The 14,999-nt window shown below is 41.0% G+C and overlaps 2 protein-coding genes and 1 long non-coding RNA gene across 3 annotated transcripts; 2 read left to right on the forward strand and 1 right to left on the reverse strand.

Moving 5' to 3' along the window:
* The first annotated feature begins 279 nt into the window (after positions 1–279).
* On the forward strand, positions 280–8,744 carry sack1ha (scaffolding CK1 anchoring protein Ha). Its single transcript, XM_085428711.1, has 7 exons — positions 280–610; positions 1,423–1,874; positions 1,985–2,149; positions 2,921–3,045; positions 3,182–6,249; positions 6,286–7,841; positions 7,944–8,744. Exons 2-7 carry the CDS (start codon positions 1,431–1,433, stop codon positions 7,953–7,955), a joined length of 5,370 nt encoding a protein of 1,789 aa, XP_085284837.1. The 5' UTR covers positions 280–610; positions 1,423–1,430; the 3' UTR covers positions 7,956–8,744.
* A 1,849-nt stretch (positions 8,745–10,593) lies between these two features.
* Positions 10,594–12,267, forward strand: LOC146655940 (androgen-dependent TFPI-regulating protein). The gene is made up of 6 exons (XM_085427321.1): positions 10,594–10,872; positions 10,979–11,104; positions 11,212–11,313; positions 11,442–11,557; positions 11,963–12,114; positions 12,230–12,267. The coding sequence occupies exons 1-6, from the start codon at positions 10,726–10,728 to the stop codon at positions 12,265–12,267; spliced, it is 681 nt and encodes a 226-aa protein (XP_085283447.1). The 5' UTR covers positions 10,594–10,725.
* LOC146655941 (uncharacterized) lies at positions 11,897–13,561 on the reverse strand. Its single transcript, XR_014914291.1, has 4 exons — positions 13,415–13,561; positions 13,232–13,285; positions 13,028–13,081; positions 11,897–12,947 (listed from the first exon to the last, which is right to left on the reverse strand). It is a non-coding gene; the product is annotated as an uncharacterized LOC146655941 (long non-coding RNA).
* Between the last annotated feature and the right edge of the window lie 1,438 nt (positions 13,562–14,999).

Genomic DNA, 14,999 nt, shown 5'->3' on the forward strand with positions numbered 1-14,999 from the left:
TGATAATTAATTTACAGTGGGTTTATCCTTGGCCTTTATAACCGGGTAACAATATCTGCCAGCACGATCACACAAAACGTATTAACTGATAATAACTAATGATTCAGAACAGTGTTAGGTGGGGGCGGGAGAGAAATATGAGCGATCAACGCAGGGTTTTTATGAACTAGCAACGCATTACCTGATAGGGCTAAAACTAGCCACAAAGTTCGGCTCCAGTTTACAGCAGTAGTAGCGAGTGAGTGTCAGGAGTGGGATGATAACATCTGGGCAGAGTTCAGCTGGCTCAGGACAGCCACGGACACTGAGAGCTGAGCAGAAGTGAACAAACTGCGGAGCTGCTGCAGCCGGTGAGGCGGGGCGAGGTCTGTCGACACTACTTTTTTCCTCCGGTCGATGCGTCTCAGACATTCTCGCCAACATGTCTCAAGCATGACAGCAAACTGGTTTAGCTGGGTGACAGGGGAAAAGGCAGTGTAAGAGTAAACTTTCGGCAGGTCACACCTGGACTTGGAAGCTCGGTACAGCTGTGAACAACAACACGGTGAAGAAAGCAAGATGACTGCTGTGAAGTTTAACCGACGGAGAGCTTGACGGGTACACCAATGAGGTAGGCTCAGCAGACGGTAACTGTGGGGGCTGTATGGCTCTGTGCTGTTAGCCCCTGCGGTGTTTGGGCTAGCTGGATCCAACATGAGACTACAGACTGACCCAGCTCCGGTTAACTTTTCTAACTCGGTGGGGGGAAAAGTTTTGTCCGTAAATGACAGACTCACTTGCGTAGCGGCAACACAAAGCTATTTTATCTGTAACTTATTTACTTAGAGCTTGTTGTCCTTTAACGTCTGCTCCAGGGCTTTGAGCTTTACTCTTTACTCCTGGTGTTTCTTTTCTCGTTTATATGAGATTTCTGGCTTTACATGAAAGTTCAAATGGAGTCGAGGGTGTTTGGCCAGAGGGAGGGGCCACACCCTAACCATCTATCCTGTGGTTAGATTCCATTTCCCTCATTGTGCTTTCACCGGTCCAATGAAATTGTAGCAGATGTTGTTGAGCTGGGTTTGTCACGGTGTATTGATAGAGTGGTATCTCAACTTGGGTGCAGCTAGTTGATTTTTAAGAAAGTGAACTCCACCACTGTTGTAACTATGGACCCAGACAGTGTAAATATGCCACACAAACAGTAGAATAAATGCTTCTGTTACTTTTGATTTGTTAGAGTCTTTATCATGTCAGGGTGTTTTTTTTTGTCAAATAGTACATGTTGTTATCTTTAGATTTTATTCTATCTCGCATGACAACAAGAAGCAGCGAATTAGACATCTGTGGGTTGTGTGAGTGTATCTGATTACAGCTGAACCCAAATTTGGTTCAAAAACATTTACAAGTTGCGTATCTTTTTGCCCTTTGTCCTCTCCTAAGACCACAGTATGGCGCGTCGCTCTCAGTGTTCCTCTGCTGGGGATAACCCCCTGGACCCCAACTACCTCCCTCCTCACTACCGGGAAGAGTACCGCTTGGCCATTGACGCTCTGGTTGAGGGGGATTTGGAGGGGTACTATGAGTTCCTCAAAAAGGCAGATGTGGTGGACTTTCTGTCCACACCTGAGATTCAGCACATTATGGGCTTCGTTCAGGGTCCCCAGCTGATCGGACACTCTGAACAGCTTTTTCTGGAAAGCGGGGGAGATGGATCCTCAGACACTTACTGGCCGATTCACAGCGACCAGGACGTCCCAGATTTGGACCTCGGGTGGCCCCACTTGCAACTCTTCAGTGTGCCCACAGAGGTTACCACTCTGGTCAACCCCCCTGAGCCAGACATGCCAAGTATCAAGGAGCAGGCCCGGCGACTCATCAAAAACGCTCAACAGGTTGGCCTGGGGTTTCCTTCACATTAATCACCATTGTTCTTTTTTCGACTGTCATGCTCATGGCGCTTTTGTTTTCGCTTTGGTCGCTTTGTTTTCTTTCATTTCCTCAGGTCATTGCCATAGCGATGGATATGTTTACCGATGTTGACATTTTTGCGGATGTCCTTAACGCTGCCACGAGAAACGTTGCTGTCTACATCCTTCTAGACGAGCTGAATGCACATCACTTTGTGAGCATGGTATCCAACTGCAGAGTAAACCTGCAGAGCATTCAGGTGATTGAGTATTCTTTGCAATGCATTTTGTCTTCTTACATGTTTAATTTCCACTCCCATTTATACTTTATGTCTGGCCTTTTACTTCATATACAATATGCACGATCTGTGGCTCAAAGTAGTCCTTAACAAATTTGCTGTTTATGTCTGCTTAAACTGATTAAATGGTTGAAATCTATTTTTATTATGCGTTTTGAAGGCTGTTTTGTCTTCATTTGGAATGAATGGATTTGGCACTACAGGCCACTGAGGAGGGGTGGGGGTGTTTGGAAAGCACTGAGAGATGACCCATAGTTGTTTTGTCTTTTCATGGGATTTGTTGACAGTATTACAAAATTTTGAATATCACCAGCTTTATCTCCCAGTGGTCTTTTCACAGTAAGCTATATTGTCCAACAAAAGCTAAGCAATTGGTAAAAGATGACTCTCTCAAGTCTCCACTGGCACAGGAAAGTTCTTAGAACTGCATTTTATGCTATTGTGTAATATAAATAAAATGCCAGTATTAATACATCTGAGCCTGATATGTTGAGTAAATGGAGACTGACTCATTTAGTGATGTTTAAAAAAAATCACATGACCAGTATAGTACTGCAAAAGTGAACTACGTATACAATCTTTTTCTCCTTTTCTGTGACGTTATCTCAGAAGACGCAGTGCTAATGCAATGCTGCCACCTATCTTGGATTTATGCAATTGAAAACATTGCTAGATGTGCTTCATACATTTTTAGGTTTTATAAATCTTAAGGTGATTCCTTGTGCCTTGCAGTTTTTACGAGTGAGAACAGTGTCTGGCAGCTTGTACAAGTGTCGCTCAGGCAAATCCTTCAAAGGTCAGATGATGGATCGCTTCTTGTTGACTGACTGCAGGGCTGTGCTGAGTGGAAATTACAGGTGAGGCTGTTTAAAACTACTGCAGAATCCTACTACACCAGGATTGTTTCCTAATAAATGTGTTGTGTTTGCAACAGTTTATTGAACGTTTTAACGATTCTTGTATTAAATTGCACTTATCTTATGTCATGTCCAGCTTCATGTGGTCTTTTGAGAAACTACACCGCTGCATGGCGCACCTGTTCTTCGGACAGCTCGTGACTACCTTTGATGAAGAGTTTCGGATCCTGTATGCTCATTCCCAGCCGCTGATTGTTGAAGATTTGGTTCCTCCAGTGGAAGACATGAATCCATTACAAAAGAGGGAATACGCCAGTGACAGGCTATCACTGTACAGGGAGCCTATGAGAACTCTGCCAGCAGCTGATTCTAGTCAACCAGATGAATGGGCCAGACAGTCCTGTGATGAACGAATGGATGACGATTGGAGAAGGGTGCCCTTTAACACTAAGGAACCCCTGCGTGGACCCGCAGATTTGTACAATAGGTTTCCTTCCCAACAACCACACGTGGACCCATCATTTGATCAGGGATGTGCCAGGATTCCACCGATGGAAAATCGACCCTTTAAACATCCTGGCTTTGCTGAAGGTGTTCAAGGAAGATATCCTTATCCATTCCTGCAAACTCAGGGAATGCCAGAACCTGAGTCCCAGGGGAGGCATTTTTACAGGGGCCAGCAGCCTTATCTAGGACCAGCACCAGGACCAGAAGAAAATTACAGCTATGACAAGTTCTGGAGCCAAGGCTATCTTTCAAGAGATCAATACTCTGAATCTGCTTTACCACAAGAGATGCAACCACCTGATTTTGACCCTGTTTTTAACTACTTGTCATCTACCAAAGACTATGATCAGAGCTCAGAGAAAATGCTTCCTGCAGCAGATTTTAGTTCGTCTCAACCTAGAAGACTAAGTTTAGGCCATCCATATACGTGCCAAACCTCTCCCACGCCCTCCAGCCACGCTGATCAGAGGCAGTTTCTTCAGGAGTCTAACAGTGACCGCAAGGATCCCATGGTTAAAAAGGGGCTGAGAAACTGGAGGATTAACTCATACCTTAGTGCATATGATAATTCAGGAGATGAAGGCCTGCCAGTGGAACCACCTCAGGCCCCAGATCCTTTTGAAGAGCCCCGTAACACCATGCAGAAAACAGCACCAGGGGTTGATTTGTCACTTCCTAAAATCCCAAATGTCAGAGAGTTCAAAGTTCCTGTTATATCCAGGGTGAGTCAGATACCAAATTATGCCAAAACAACAGCCAGAGAACAGCCTAAGGTATTGCCCGATGAACCTCCTGCAGTGGCAGAAGAAACCAAAACAACACCATCAGAGTCACAAACCACAAACAAGGAGGAAAAGAGGACAGAGGAGGGAGAACAAAATGAGCCAAAGACTTCTGTGCTTCTGCGGTCCGATTCTTTCCGAAGGAAACTAAATGCTAGTGGAATGAACAGGTGCTCCAGGTTAAGGTCCTCTCTGATATTCAGCTCTCTGGATCAGCCAGCTCCTCAGGATAGTCAAACTACCCCTCCTGAGCAAAAGGACGGAGACACTGAAGACAGTGACAAAACTGAATCTGAAAAGATAAAACTACCCTTTGTTTCTCAAGTTCTGGGACAAAGGAGAACTGCTGCTAGAGAACCTTACGAATGGACTCGGTACCTAAAGACATCCACAGAAACAAAACCAGACAAGGAAAGCACTAAAGGAGATGATAAAAATTCATCAAAGCAAGAAGATTCAAAAGACGTTTCAGAAAAGCGTGAGGAAACAGAGTCAGCAAAAGTACCCCATGTAGAGCAGCCTAATCTTTCGCCATCCATGCCTCGATCCAAGCTTTCTGAAGCTGAGCTACCCAAAACCAATCAGCCGGTACAACCACCTAAACCTTTAGCCACCCTTCTACCATATGCAGATATGAATGATCCTGATGTAAGATTAATGTTTTTCAAAGAGCTGGCAGCAAAACGCAAAGCTGAAGCAGCCACAAAAGCTGCAAAGGGCAAAGGAAAAGACCCGGTGAAACCAGAAACTGAACTAAAAGTCAACAGTGGTGTCAAAAAGGAGGGACCTGAACCAAGAGAATCCTCAGAAGACAGGGCTTCCAAAACTGAGGGGGAAAAGAGTGCTACTGCAGACAGTCAGTTAGCTAGTGTGTCTTTTGAATCCAGTGAAAACATTAACCAGCAGGACAGTCAGATCGAAAATCACTCCAATACCTCCCAGAGCTCTAAAGAACAAAATAAAGTAGCAGAAGATTTAGGCACAACAAAACTGGACAACAGTCAGTCAACAGATCTTCTTCCTGCTTCCTCAGAGTTACCTCTGAACAAATCACCACAAGAACCCATGCTGTCAGATCCTGCTGATGACGAGAGCAGCCCCAGTCATCCACCCACAAATCCTGCTCCCACTAATGTTTCTTCACTTACACAAAGTACTGATAAAAAGGAAACCCCAAGCCCGGATTCTACCTCAAAGGAGTCTAAATCAGTCTGTGCCAATTCTGATGAAGGACTTTCTGCGTTGGCTTCTCACACCCAAAATCCTGAATTGACTCATTTAGTAACCAGCATCTCCCCTCCTGCAGTAACATCAACAGTTGACGCCTCTGACCCATCAATGCTGAGATCCTCCTCTGAGAATAATCTGCTAGATTATGGTTCACAGAAAAGTCCAGTTTCTTTATCGTCCAGTACGCCTTCTCTTTCTACCACTGAAGAGAACAGACTTTCAGAAGATTCCAGTTCACACCCTGCTTCTGGCATATTAGCTTCAAATGATGATAAAACAGAGGCACATGACTCTATGAGCTCCTCGCCAAAAGGGTTAGCAGAAGATTCTAAATCTAAAGATACAAGTAACCAAACTCCTCTAGATTCCTCTTCCAAGTTGCCGTCATCCCAGACTCCTTCAGCAACTGACTCTGTACATATGGAATCTGGTGTTTCTCCTGAGGTGTTTGTTAGTGGTGCTGAGTCAAGCTCATCCTCGTTACAGTCCACCACAAGCATTTCTGGTGCTACAACTTCCACAGAAAGGTCAGAAAAAGATATTTCTGAATCAGAGAAAGCCAATTGTAAAAGCGAAAAAGATCCTTCTGTAGCTGAGAAGAGCATGACTGAATCAGAAATACAGGTTTCTGAACCAGAAAAAGATGCCTCTGAAACAGAAATAGGCATGCCTGAATTAGACAAACGTGTATCTGAATTAGAGAAAGTCGTGTTTGAAACAGCTATTTCTGAAACAGAAAAGGCCATTTCTGCGACATCAGACCCAGGAAAGGGTACTTTGGAATCAGAGAAAAGTGTTTCTGAATCAGAAAAAGACCTTATTGAAACATCAAAATCAGAAAACGATATTTGTGAACCACAAACACGCCTTTCTCAAGTAGAAAGACGTGTTTCTGGGTCAGAAAACATTGTTTCTGAACCAGAAAAGTCAGAGAGAGATGTTTCTGAATCAGAGATAGGTGTATCTGAAACAGAAAAGGCCATTTCTGAAAAACCCGAATCAGAAAAGGATATTTCTGAATCTGAAAAGACTGTTTCTGAATCAGAGGAAGGTGTTACTGAGTCAGAAAAGAGCCTTTCTCAAGTAGAAAACATAGTTTCTGAACGAGAAAAGTCAGAGGGAGCTGTTTTTGAATCAGAGATAGGTGTATCTGAAACAGAAAAGGCAATTTCTGGAAAACCAGAATCAGAAAAGGGTATTTCTGAGACTGCAAAGACTGTTTCTGAATCAGAGGAAGGTGTTACTGAGACAGAAAAAGAAGTTTCTGAATCAGAAATTTGCTCAGTTCAAAAGGCTGTTGCAGAGGATTCTGTGGTTCCTGAATCTTCACATGTCAAAGGTGATATCATACCTAGTAGCCCTTCTCCACCTGAGCCATGTGTACCTGAGCTAAAAGAGCCCACTATTACTGTACCCACACCCACGGACACTCCAGCCAAGCATTTGCCATCAGAAGCAAGCTCCACTGTCATTACAGACTCTACTCTTAATGCTTCGCAGTCAGAAACAACTGCAGCTCCTCAAGACGCACAGATACAAGCAACCCCTCCCTCTGACCTCAACTTTACAGGAGCTGAGGCACCAACCCCTGCTGAAACAGGATCACGTTCCTCTCCTTTGTCTGAGTCAGTTGAATTCGTTTTGCCCCCTGAAGCTAAAAAAGCAGAAACCAACATGTCTGCATTGCACACTCTCGCTGATACAAATTCCCTTTCCAACCAGACTCCATCAGAATCGGATAAAGCCCCCAAAACTCCCTCTAGCACAAATGAGCCTACCTCAGAGCCACCTGTGCCTGCTGAAAATAGTAAAACAGAGCCTGAGCAACTGGACACAGGCGGGAGAAACTCAGATCATACCCAGGGTACAAAGGAAAGCAGTGCCAAAGAGTCTGTCGGCAGTGAGAAAACGAATGACCAAATACAGCAAAGTAACTTTTCTGAATCAGCAGAGATCACATCCAAGCAGCCCAAATCGAGCCAGTCTCGCTACCACTCATCCACAGCCAACGTGCTCTCGAGCAGCAACCTCAGAGACGATACCAAGCTGCTCCTGGAGCAGATTTCCGCTAATAGCCAAAGCAGGAATGAGGCTACCAAAGAGTCTCCCGTTACCGATGACGAGAAAGAAGACAAAGCTGACAAAAATGCTAAAAGGGAGAAAGAACGAGGACTTGATAAACTAAACAAAGGGCAAAAATCACCTCAGGAGCGAGAAAAGCTGCTGGAGAGGATCCAGAATATGAGAAAGGAGAGGAAGGTTTACAGTCGATTTGAGGTATGAATGTATTACCAATATTGTTTGCTATTAGAAGCATTAATATATATTTAATTACCCTTGTGGTGAATCTATTTATTTTTTTTGTCTCTACTATCACAGATGACAACTTAAATGGGATCCAAAGAAAGATGAGATATTAAAAGGTGGATACAGGATGTGTAGAAGGAAGTGAAATTAAATAAATAAAAAGCTGGCAAAGATATTTGTTGGAAATGGGATTTCTCTTCTGGGTTGTATGGAAAACAAGGCTTATCATGCACAGAAGAGTCAGGGAACGTGTACTGAAGCGTGAATTTAGACAATATGCAAGTTATTGCAAAGCCGTTGTCCCAATTACGTGCGACGTGTTCAACAACGAGCTTCTTACTGTGGCTGAATCATCAAGTTGCTCCCAGTATGAACTGAGAGCATGAGTGCAGGATCGAACATGTTTTTACTGACTGCAGGGTAACGTGCAATGTGTCAAACCAAGTTTCTGTGAAGAGGCCTTCTTGCCGTAATCTTTTACAACACTGACAGCAGCGTCAGCTAGTTTTATGACGAGATGTTAGAGAACTGATAATCTGCAGTGGTCAGATTTTGTAAAGCTGTAATATACTATAGTTTGTATTATAATGGTTCACCTTCATCTTAAAAAGATGATAATTACATATATTTGGAAGTAAGTGGATCTGTGGATCATGCTGGCATAAATAAACTGTAAAGTTTTTCATCCTAAACATGCAACCGAAAACAAGGAAATGCACACGATGGACTCAGACGTCGACGTGTAACACTGTGTCGTTTTTGTTTTCAGCTGTTGAAAGCAGATGTCATTAAGGTTAATGATGAATATTCAAAGGTGCATCAGGTTTACTTCAAGGTCTTGTTTATATACACCATTCAACGCTTTTTCATTTACACATTTTGGGGAACAAACCCCAAAATCCAGCATATGAAGCTTTTTTAAGTGTTTACTTTGCCCGTGGAAAGCCAAAACTATCCGACAGTATGGGGTTGTATTTTATAATCTGCTGAAACCAACCTTTTATTTGTCTTTTAAACTTTTCTCTACCCTGCAGTTTTTAAATCAGTACTTGTTCTACGTGTCTGTTGAAACTGATCTTGAAGCTGTGAAGAGTTTACATATGTATGTTTGAGTATGTAGAGCTGAGCAGTGACAGTGAGTTCTCACAGATTTACAGTATCATACCTGTCTTCATCACCTTTTGCTGTTTGTAAATAAAACTTCTTAAATATATCGAGGATTGTTTGTTTTTGTTGTTGTTTTTCTCCCATGTCTGTGGTGCAGTTCATTAAATTCATCTTTGATATAGCACAGAAAGAAACTCAGGTACTGCTTTAAAAGTAAATTTTAGGTACTATGACACTATTTCCACAAAATTAAACATGCCATCTAAAATAAAAATAAAACCAGAATTAAATAATAAATTATTTAAATCCTTAATTGCAAGAGGTTTTTAAATATTTACGTATATAATGTTTCATATGTAACATGTTCGTGTGTAACTTGAAAACTCCATTTGATTTAAAATATCCAAAAAGAACACATACATTATATTTTATATAACAGATTTCTCTTCTAAACCTACACAGATTTAGTAGCTTTAACACAGTGATTGCAACATACTGCATATTGGCTTTGGCGCAGTACAATCAGATCACAGCCTTTACACCAGCACCATCTTCAGGCCATTTATGACATCTATGAAAACTTTAAGGATCACAGGAAAAAGTAATGGGAGAACAAGTTTAGGAGAAAACTTTATTTTATTTTTATTTTTGCCTGTTTTTCCTAACACGTTTATTCTCTAACGTGAAACTTTTGCTCTTTGAAATTTTCTTTCTTATGAATTTATCGGGTTATTTTGTCGTCACACATTTACTATTATTTTAATAAGCTCGCGAGAGATGTGTCGAGCTCCTGAATTTAGATTTCCAGCAATAATAAAGAAGTAACTCTTCTGTGATCCAGTCTTTGTCAGAAGATATTTACCTATCTGAACTTTGCAAGTTTTAGGCAGGTGTGAAAAAATGCTGTAAACAAAGAATGCTTTCAGAAATATAAATGATTGTTTATTGGCCCCAAATGTTTTCTGCAGTAGGACAATGACCCCAAACATACAGCCAGTCATTAAAAATTATTTTCAGCATGAAGAACAAGAAGTACTGGAGTGACGGCATGGCTCCCACAGAGCTCTGATCTCAACATCATCAAGTGTGTCTGGTATTGCATGAAGAGACAGAAGGATGTGAGGAAGCCTACATCCACAGAAGATCTGTGATGTTTGGAGCACCCTACCAGCCGAGTTCCTTCAAAATCTGTGTGCAAGTGTACCTAGAAGAATGGATGCTGCTCTGAGGCAAAGGGTGGTCACACCAAATATTGACTTGATTTAGATTTCTTTTTTGTTCATTCACTACATTTTGTTGATTGGTGGAAAATAAATAGCATTCTTTGTTTACAGCATTTTTTCCTCACCTGCCTAAAACCTTTGCACAGTACTGTATCTGAACTCACGTAACCTTCCTAACTCGTTGGGATTTCTCTTGCAAAACACTACATAACAGATTACACTCTCACTGTGCATAAATTTGCCTCCCAGCCACAAGCGGTTATGAAAGAAGTCGCCATATGTTTCGTAAAAAACTGAACAGTGGTTCTCTTGTGTTTCTTTGTCTCTGCTGCCTGCAAATGTCTTGATAAGCCGGCGCTGAATTACACTAATCTTTAAAGAACCTTCACTGCTTCAAGTGCCTCACATCTGAAGGGAAAACTTTGAAGTTTAGTCTTTTTGTTTTGTTTTGTTGTTGCTTTTTTTGCTTGCATTTTAATTTATTTTCACTATTTATTACAGAAGAATATAAGTTTACACTGAGAATGACTGTTAGGAGAGTGTATCACATTGCAGCATTCAGCTGGTATGCGTTTATTATTAAGAATCTAATTGATATGGATGGAGAGGATTTGCCACCAGGAATCTTTGTTTATGGAGGACCTTGGAAGTACCTCACTTTTTTGAATTTGGTGAGTACCTTGATCGTTTATGGGTAATTGTTGTGAAGGATTAATGACCCTGCGATCCCAACAAGGACAGTGGGAAAAAACAACAATGTTGCTTGTAATGTTTCAGTTATTGCAAATGACGTTCTTTGGACTGGCGGCAGTGAATGATCTTCAACCTGAGAAAAAGGCTGAGAGTACTCTGAGCAAGTTTAAAGACCTTCTCTTCTCTGTCTTTGCCTTTCCAGTGGGCACGGTGAGAACCCCACATTTGCAAATCCTACATTCTTTCAAGTGCAAAAAAACCCCCAAAGCAAAACACTATGCTTCACATTAACTCTGCCTTTGCTGCCTTTTCTTTAGTTTGTTGTTCTACTTTTCTGGGCAATCTTTGCATATGATAGAGAATTAGTCTACCCAGCTACCATCGACACCTTCTTCCCTCCGTGGATGAACCACGCTATGGTCTGTTGACTTGTGTTCTTCGGCATAATAAATAATTACTCAGCATCGTTTGTATTTTTAAAACATTTTTAAGCAATTCTTGGTTGGCCTGCCGGGACTTCTCATGTTGCTGTTGGCTTTTTCTTTAGCACACATTTGTCCTTCCCATCTTACTTGGAGAGGTGCTGATGCAGCCTCACGTCTACCCACAGACTAAACATGCACTGACGGCATTAGGAATCGTGGGCTTGGCTTACTTATCTTGGTAAGTGCTGACTCAGCATTAACAGCATAATCAAGCACTTTAAAAAAAAGCATTTCTTCAGTTTTTATTTTTCATTTGACACTGATTGAAGTTCACCTTCATGTGGCTGAAAGCACAACACTGTCTAAATGCACCTATTTTTGCTGCTCCAGTGTGTATACAGCTTGCGGGTAAAAGCTTCTTTTCAACCTCCACAGCTCGGGCTCACATGTTGTAATGCAGCCAATAACTCCTCATGAGTACAGAACAAACCATAAGCATGCTGTTCATTGCATATGAGATGTTTAGTTTTGCTGCTGTTTTGCTGTTACAATAACTGCGTGAACACACTGGGTGAATGTTTGTATGAGCCAAACCTTTTTTTTCCTTCCTTTTTTTATTTTATATTCTGAACATGTTCTGCAGGATTATATGGGTGTACATGTCAGTCGGGATTTGGGTGTATCCTCTTCTTGGGCGCTTCAGTGCTGCTGGTCTGGTGGGCTTCTTCTTTTTTAACATGTCTGTGGTGATCTTGCTCTACCTGCTCGGGAACGAGCTCAGCAGACGGGTCTGGGGTAAGAGGAGTTACGTTTGCCATATCATACCAAAAAAGAAAGGTTTAAAAAAATAACAACAACAGAATCTAATCTGTCTCTTTGCTTAACTCTCTCTTTTGTCTCCTCTCTCCAGAAAAGGACATGAACAAAAAGACAAGAGAAACAAATTAATTGAACCTTTCTCCCACATGGCCACATGGTTCTTTTTGAAGTGAAGCTATGCAAACAATCCATTCTTTCTCTTACTAAAAACAGTTTAAACCACAGGACAAAACACACCCTTGCCTAATGCGTTACACATTGTTCTGATTTGATGACTGGGTAATGATTGCGATAAAGACTGTATTCTTCTCCACTTGCACTCCTTGTAGCACCAATTTAGCATTTAGCTAAATATTAAATAGCACTATTGAGACAGATTACTTGCAACAAGCAGTACAGCCGTGGGTTACAAAGGTAACAATAAAGCAATCAGGATCCATATTTAACATAACGCAGTTGTGTGCACCTCTGAGATATTCAGTGCAACATTTAAACTGAACATACTGCATGTTTTATCCTGTGATCATGAAAAATCTGCAGGGTGACGTGAGAATAACTTGTAATCCAAATAAGCATTGATTTGATGACATCACAAATCCTTCAAGATCTCCATGAAAGTCTGTTTTTGTATCCATCCGTCGCTCCAGATGAGCTCCTTGTTTCTTTTTCTTTCTTTTTTCCAAAGGAGATCAGGGACCACGCAAGTCCCTGTAGCCTTTTAGGTGATGGAGGTAGTTTGGATCCGCATCCACCAATCCAACCGAAAGGATCTTTGCCAATAAATGCAAGTCATCGTCGCTCAGATCATTCTGTTGAAGAAATTGAAGTCAGATATTTTATCCAAACTATTCTCAGTAAGCTCAGCATTTAACTTTTGATTGCCACTTACCAACTTGTTGTTTGCAGAGGATTCTGGGAGCTGGGACTTTTGTGACTTGTTTCCCTGAAAATGATAAGAATCATTACACAGAGTTAGTCTTTGCTTCCTTGTTCCACCTCTATGCACTCTCTATAAATGTTTCTGTTTGCTTCGTACTTGATGTGAGCTACATTTAAAAAAGAAAGAAAGAAAGAAAAATAAATAGCTGCTTACCTCTTTGAGTCCCGTTGAAAACCAATATATGACAAAGAAAAGACCAGCAATGATCTTAAGGCAAAACGAACAGCAGTCAGTATCACACAGGTTACAGTCACCACTAGAAAACACAATCTTTGAAAAATGAACTTACTTACAGCTAAAAGACTTAAAATAATATATAAATAGGTCTGCACTTACTCCGATCAAGTACAACATGTTTGCTTCTGTTATGTCTGCCCTGTTTGTGCTCTGATTCGTAACCTAAGGAGAAATAAAGAGGTTCCTTCTTCTCCGAGACATCAGACCACAATGCATAAGACAGGAGAGGAAAACTCCCATAGAAGAACCAGCCGTACAGGATAGACTGCATATTCACCAAACAGGTTATCTTATGCCTGAATGATGTCAGTCATGAGATAAATGTGCGGTTACGCAAACAACTGCGTAAAATAGGCGGATTTGTGTGTGATAAGAGCTATCATTAGCTGTAAGTCTTAACGCAGGTTAAGATGATCTCACCAGTGACACCTAAAAACAACAGATGTCAAAGAGTGACAACCTGCCTGTCATCCGCTCTGTCATATATTTACGCATTGGAAACTCTTGGAAAAGTTTAACTAAACTGCCTCCTCCTCCTTCACCGGCAATGCACTGAAATAATATCTACTGTATGTTTATCATACTTTCAAAGTATGCAAAAACCTGTTTTTGACTCAGCCTGTCCCCTGTTTCGTGCAATCAGTAGTCGATTTTAAAATGCAGATCAGATAGCATTGTTTGTTTTCAGTACAAGCTCAGTTTCATTTTAAAGAGATTTGAATGAGAGATGCATACATATGGCTTCTTCTTTGTATGATACAACCTGTATTAATGGTGAACTGTGTTCACAGATAGTATTTTCTGGAAGTGTTCCTGCCCCCATGCACTGATTTCCATGACACAATAATGCCTGTATTTAATGCCTGTGTTTCCTCAGGGCCCAAAGGCCAGAGGCTGTCCAGTATTGTCCCATGAACACAAAGATTTCTCCACATTCTCTGATTCTTTTGATGATACTGTATGATGTAAAATCGTTCCAGCATTTTGTTGTCCCAATCCCAGCTTTTTTGAGACATGTTTTTGCCATCAAATTTAAAATGAGATAATATTTTTTGTGAAATATTAAAATGTCTCTGTTTAAACATGTGATGAGCATAAAATATGGGTTTGACAGCTTTGCAAATCGTTGCGTTCTGTTTGCATTTACATTTTACACAAATGCAAATAAACATTTTCATATTTTATGTGTAGTATATTGCAGTATAAAAGAAATCAGCTAACACAAAAAGAGACAGACAGACAGACTGATAAATGGCATTGTGCACCAGCAGATGGAGTTTGAATGATATGAATCTATCTGACTTTTCATCTCCTTTTAAACCATTCAGTCAAACAAAAGTTTGGTCTGAAACCTAGCTGTGTTCGCCGGATTTTGAATGAACAGATGTGGATCTCTGTTACAGAAGCTTACTGTACATCAAGGAAATGTCCAATCTATTTTTAACTGGTGCAAAAAGCTCTTTTAAAACCAGATGATAAAAAAGAGAATTACATTGATTTGATGTCCTCATTAGCTGCATTGCTGTTTTCATTATTTTAAAATATATGCATATTTGAGTCTCTTAATGCCTACTTTTTTAATATGTTTGTTGAGTTTACCTTGTATTTAAAGTTACATTTTCTCTTCTTCTCGTATTTTATCTTATCTTAATGAAGGTGACACAGTCTATTTGTTTGTTTGTTG

Source organism: Rhamphochromis longiceps, linkage group LG13, assembly GCF_057381845.1.
Source record: "Rhamphochromis longiceps isolate RC_006_pf linkage group LG13, R_longiceps_female_GT1.1, whole genome shotgun sequence".
In the NCBI taxonomy this organism is placed as follows: domain Eukaryota; kingdom Metazoa; phylum Chordata; class Actinopteri; order Cichliformes; family Cichlidae; genus Rhamphochromis; species Rhamphochromis longiceps.

Bases quoted from the DNA above. Each gene is read 5' to 3' on its own strand.
- sack1ha (XM_085428711.1), top strand. From the start codon at position 1,431: ATGGCGCGTCGCTCTCAGTGTTCCTCTGCTGGGGATAACCCCCTGGAC. The intron at 2,150-2,920 runs GTGATTGAGTAT...TGTGCCTTGCAG, and splicing joins TAAACCTGCAGAGCATTCAG to TTTTTACGAGTGAGAACAGT. The intron at 3,046-3,181 runs GTGAGGCTGTTT...TGTCATGTCCAG, and splicing joins GTGCTGAGTGGAAATTACAG to CTTCATGTGGTCTTTTGAGA.
- LOC146655940 (XM_085427321.1), top strand. From the start codon at position 10,726: ATGACTGTTAGGAGAGTGTATCACATTGCAGCATTCAGCTGGTATGCG. The intron at 10,873-10,978 runs GTGAGTACCTTG...GTAATGTTTCAG, and splicing joins ACCTCACTTTTTTGAATTTG to TTATTGCAAATGACGTTCTT. The intron at 11,314-11,441 runs GTCTGTTGACTT...CTTTTTCTTTAG, and splicing joins CGTGGATGAACCACGCTATG to CACACATTTGTCCTTCCCAT.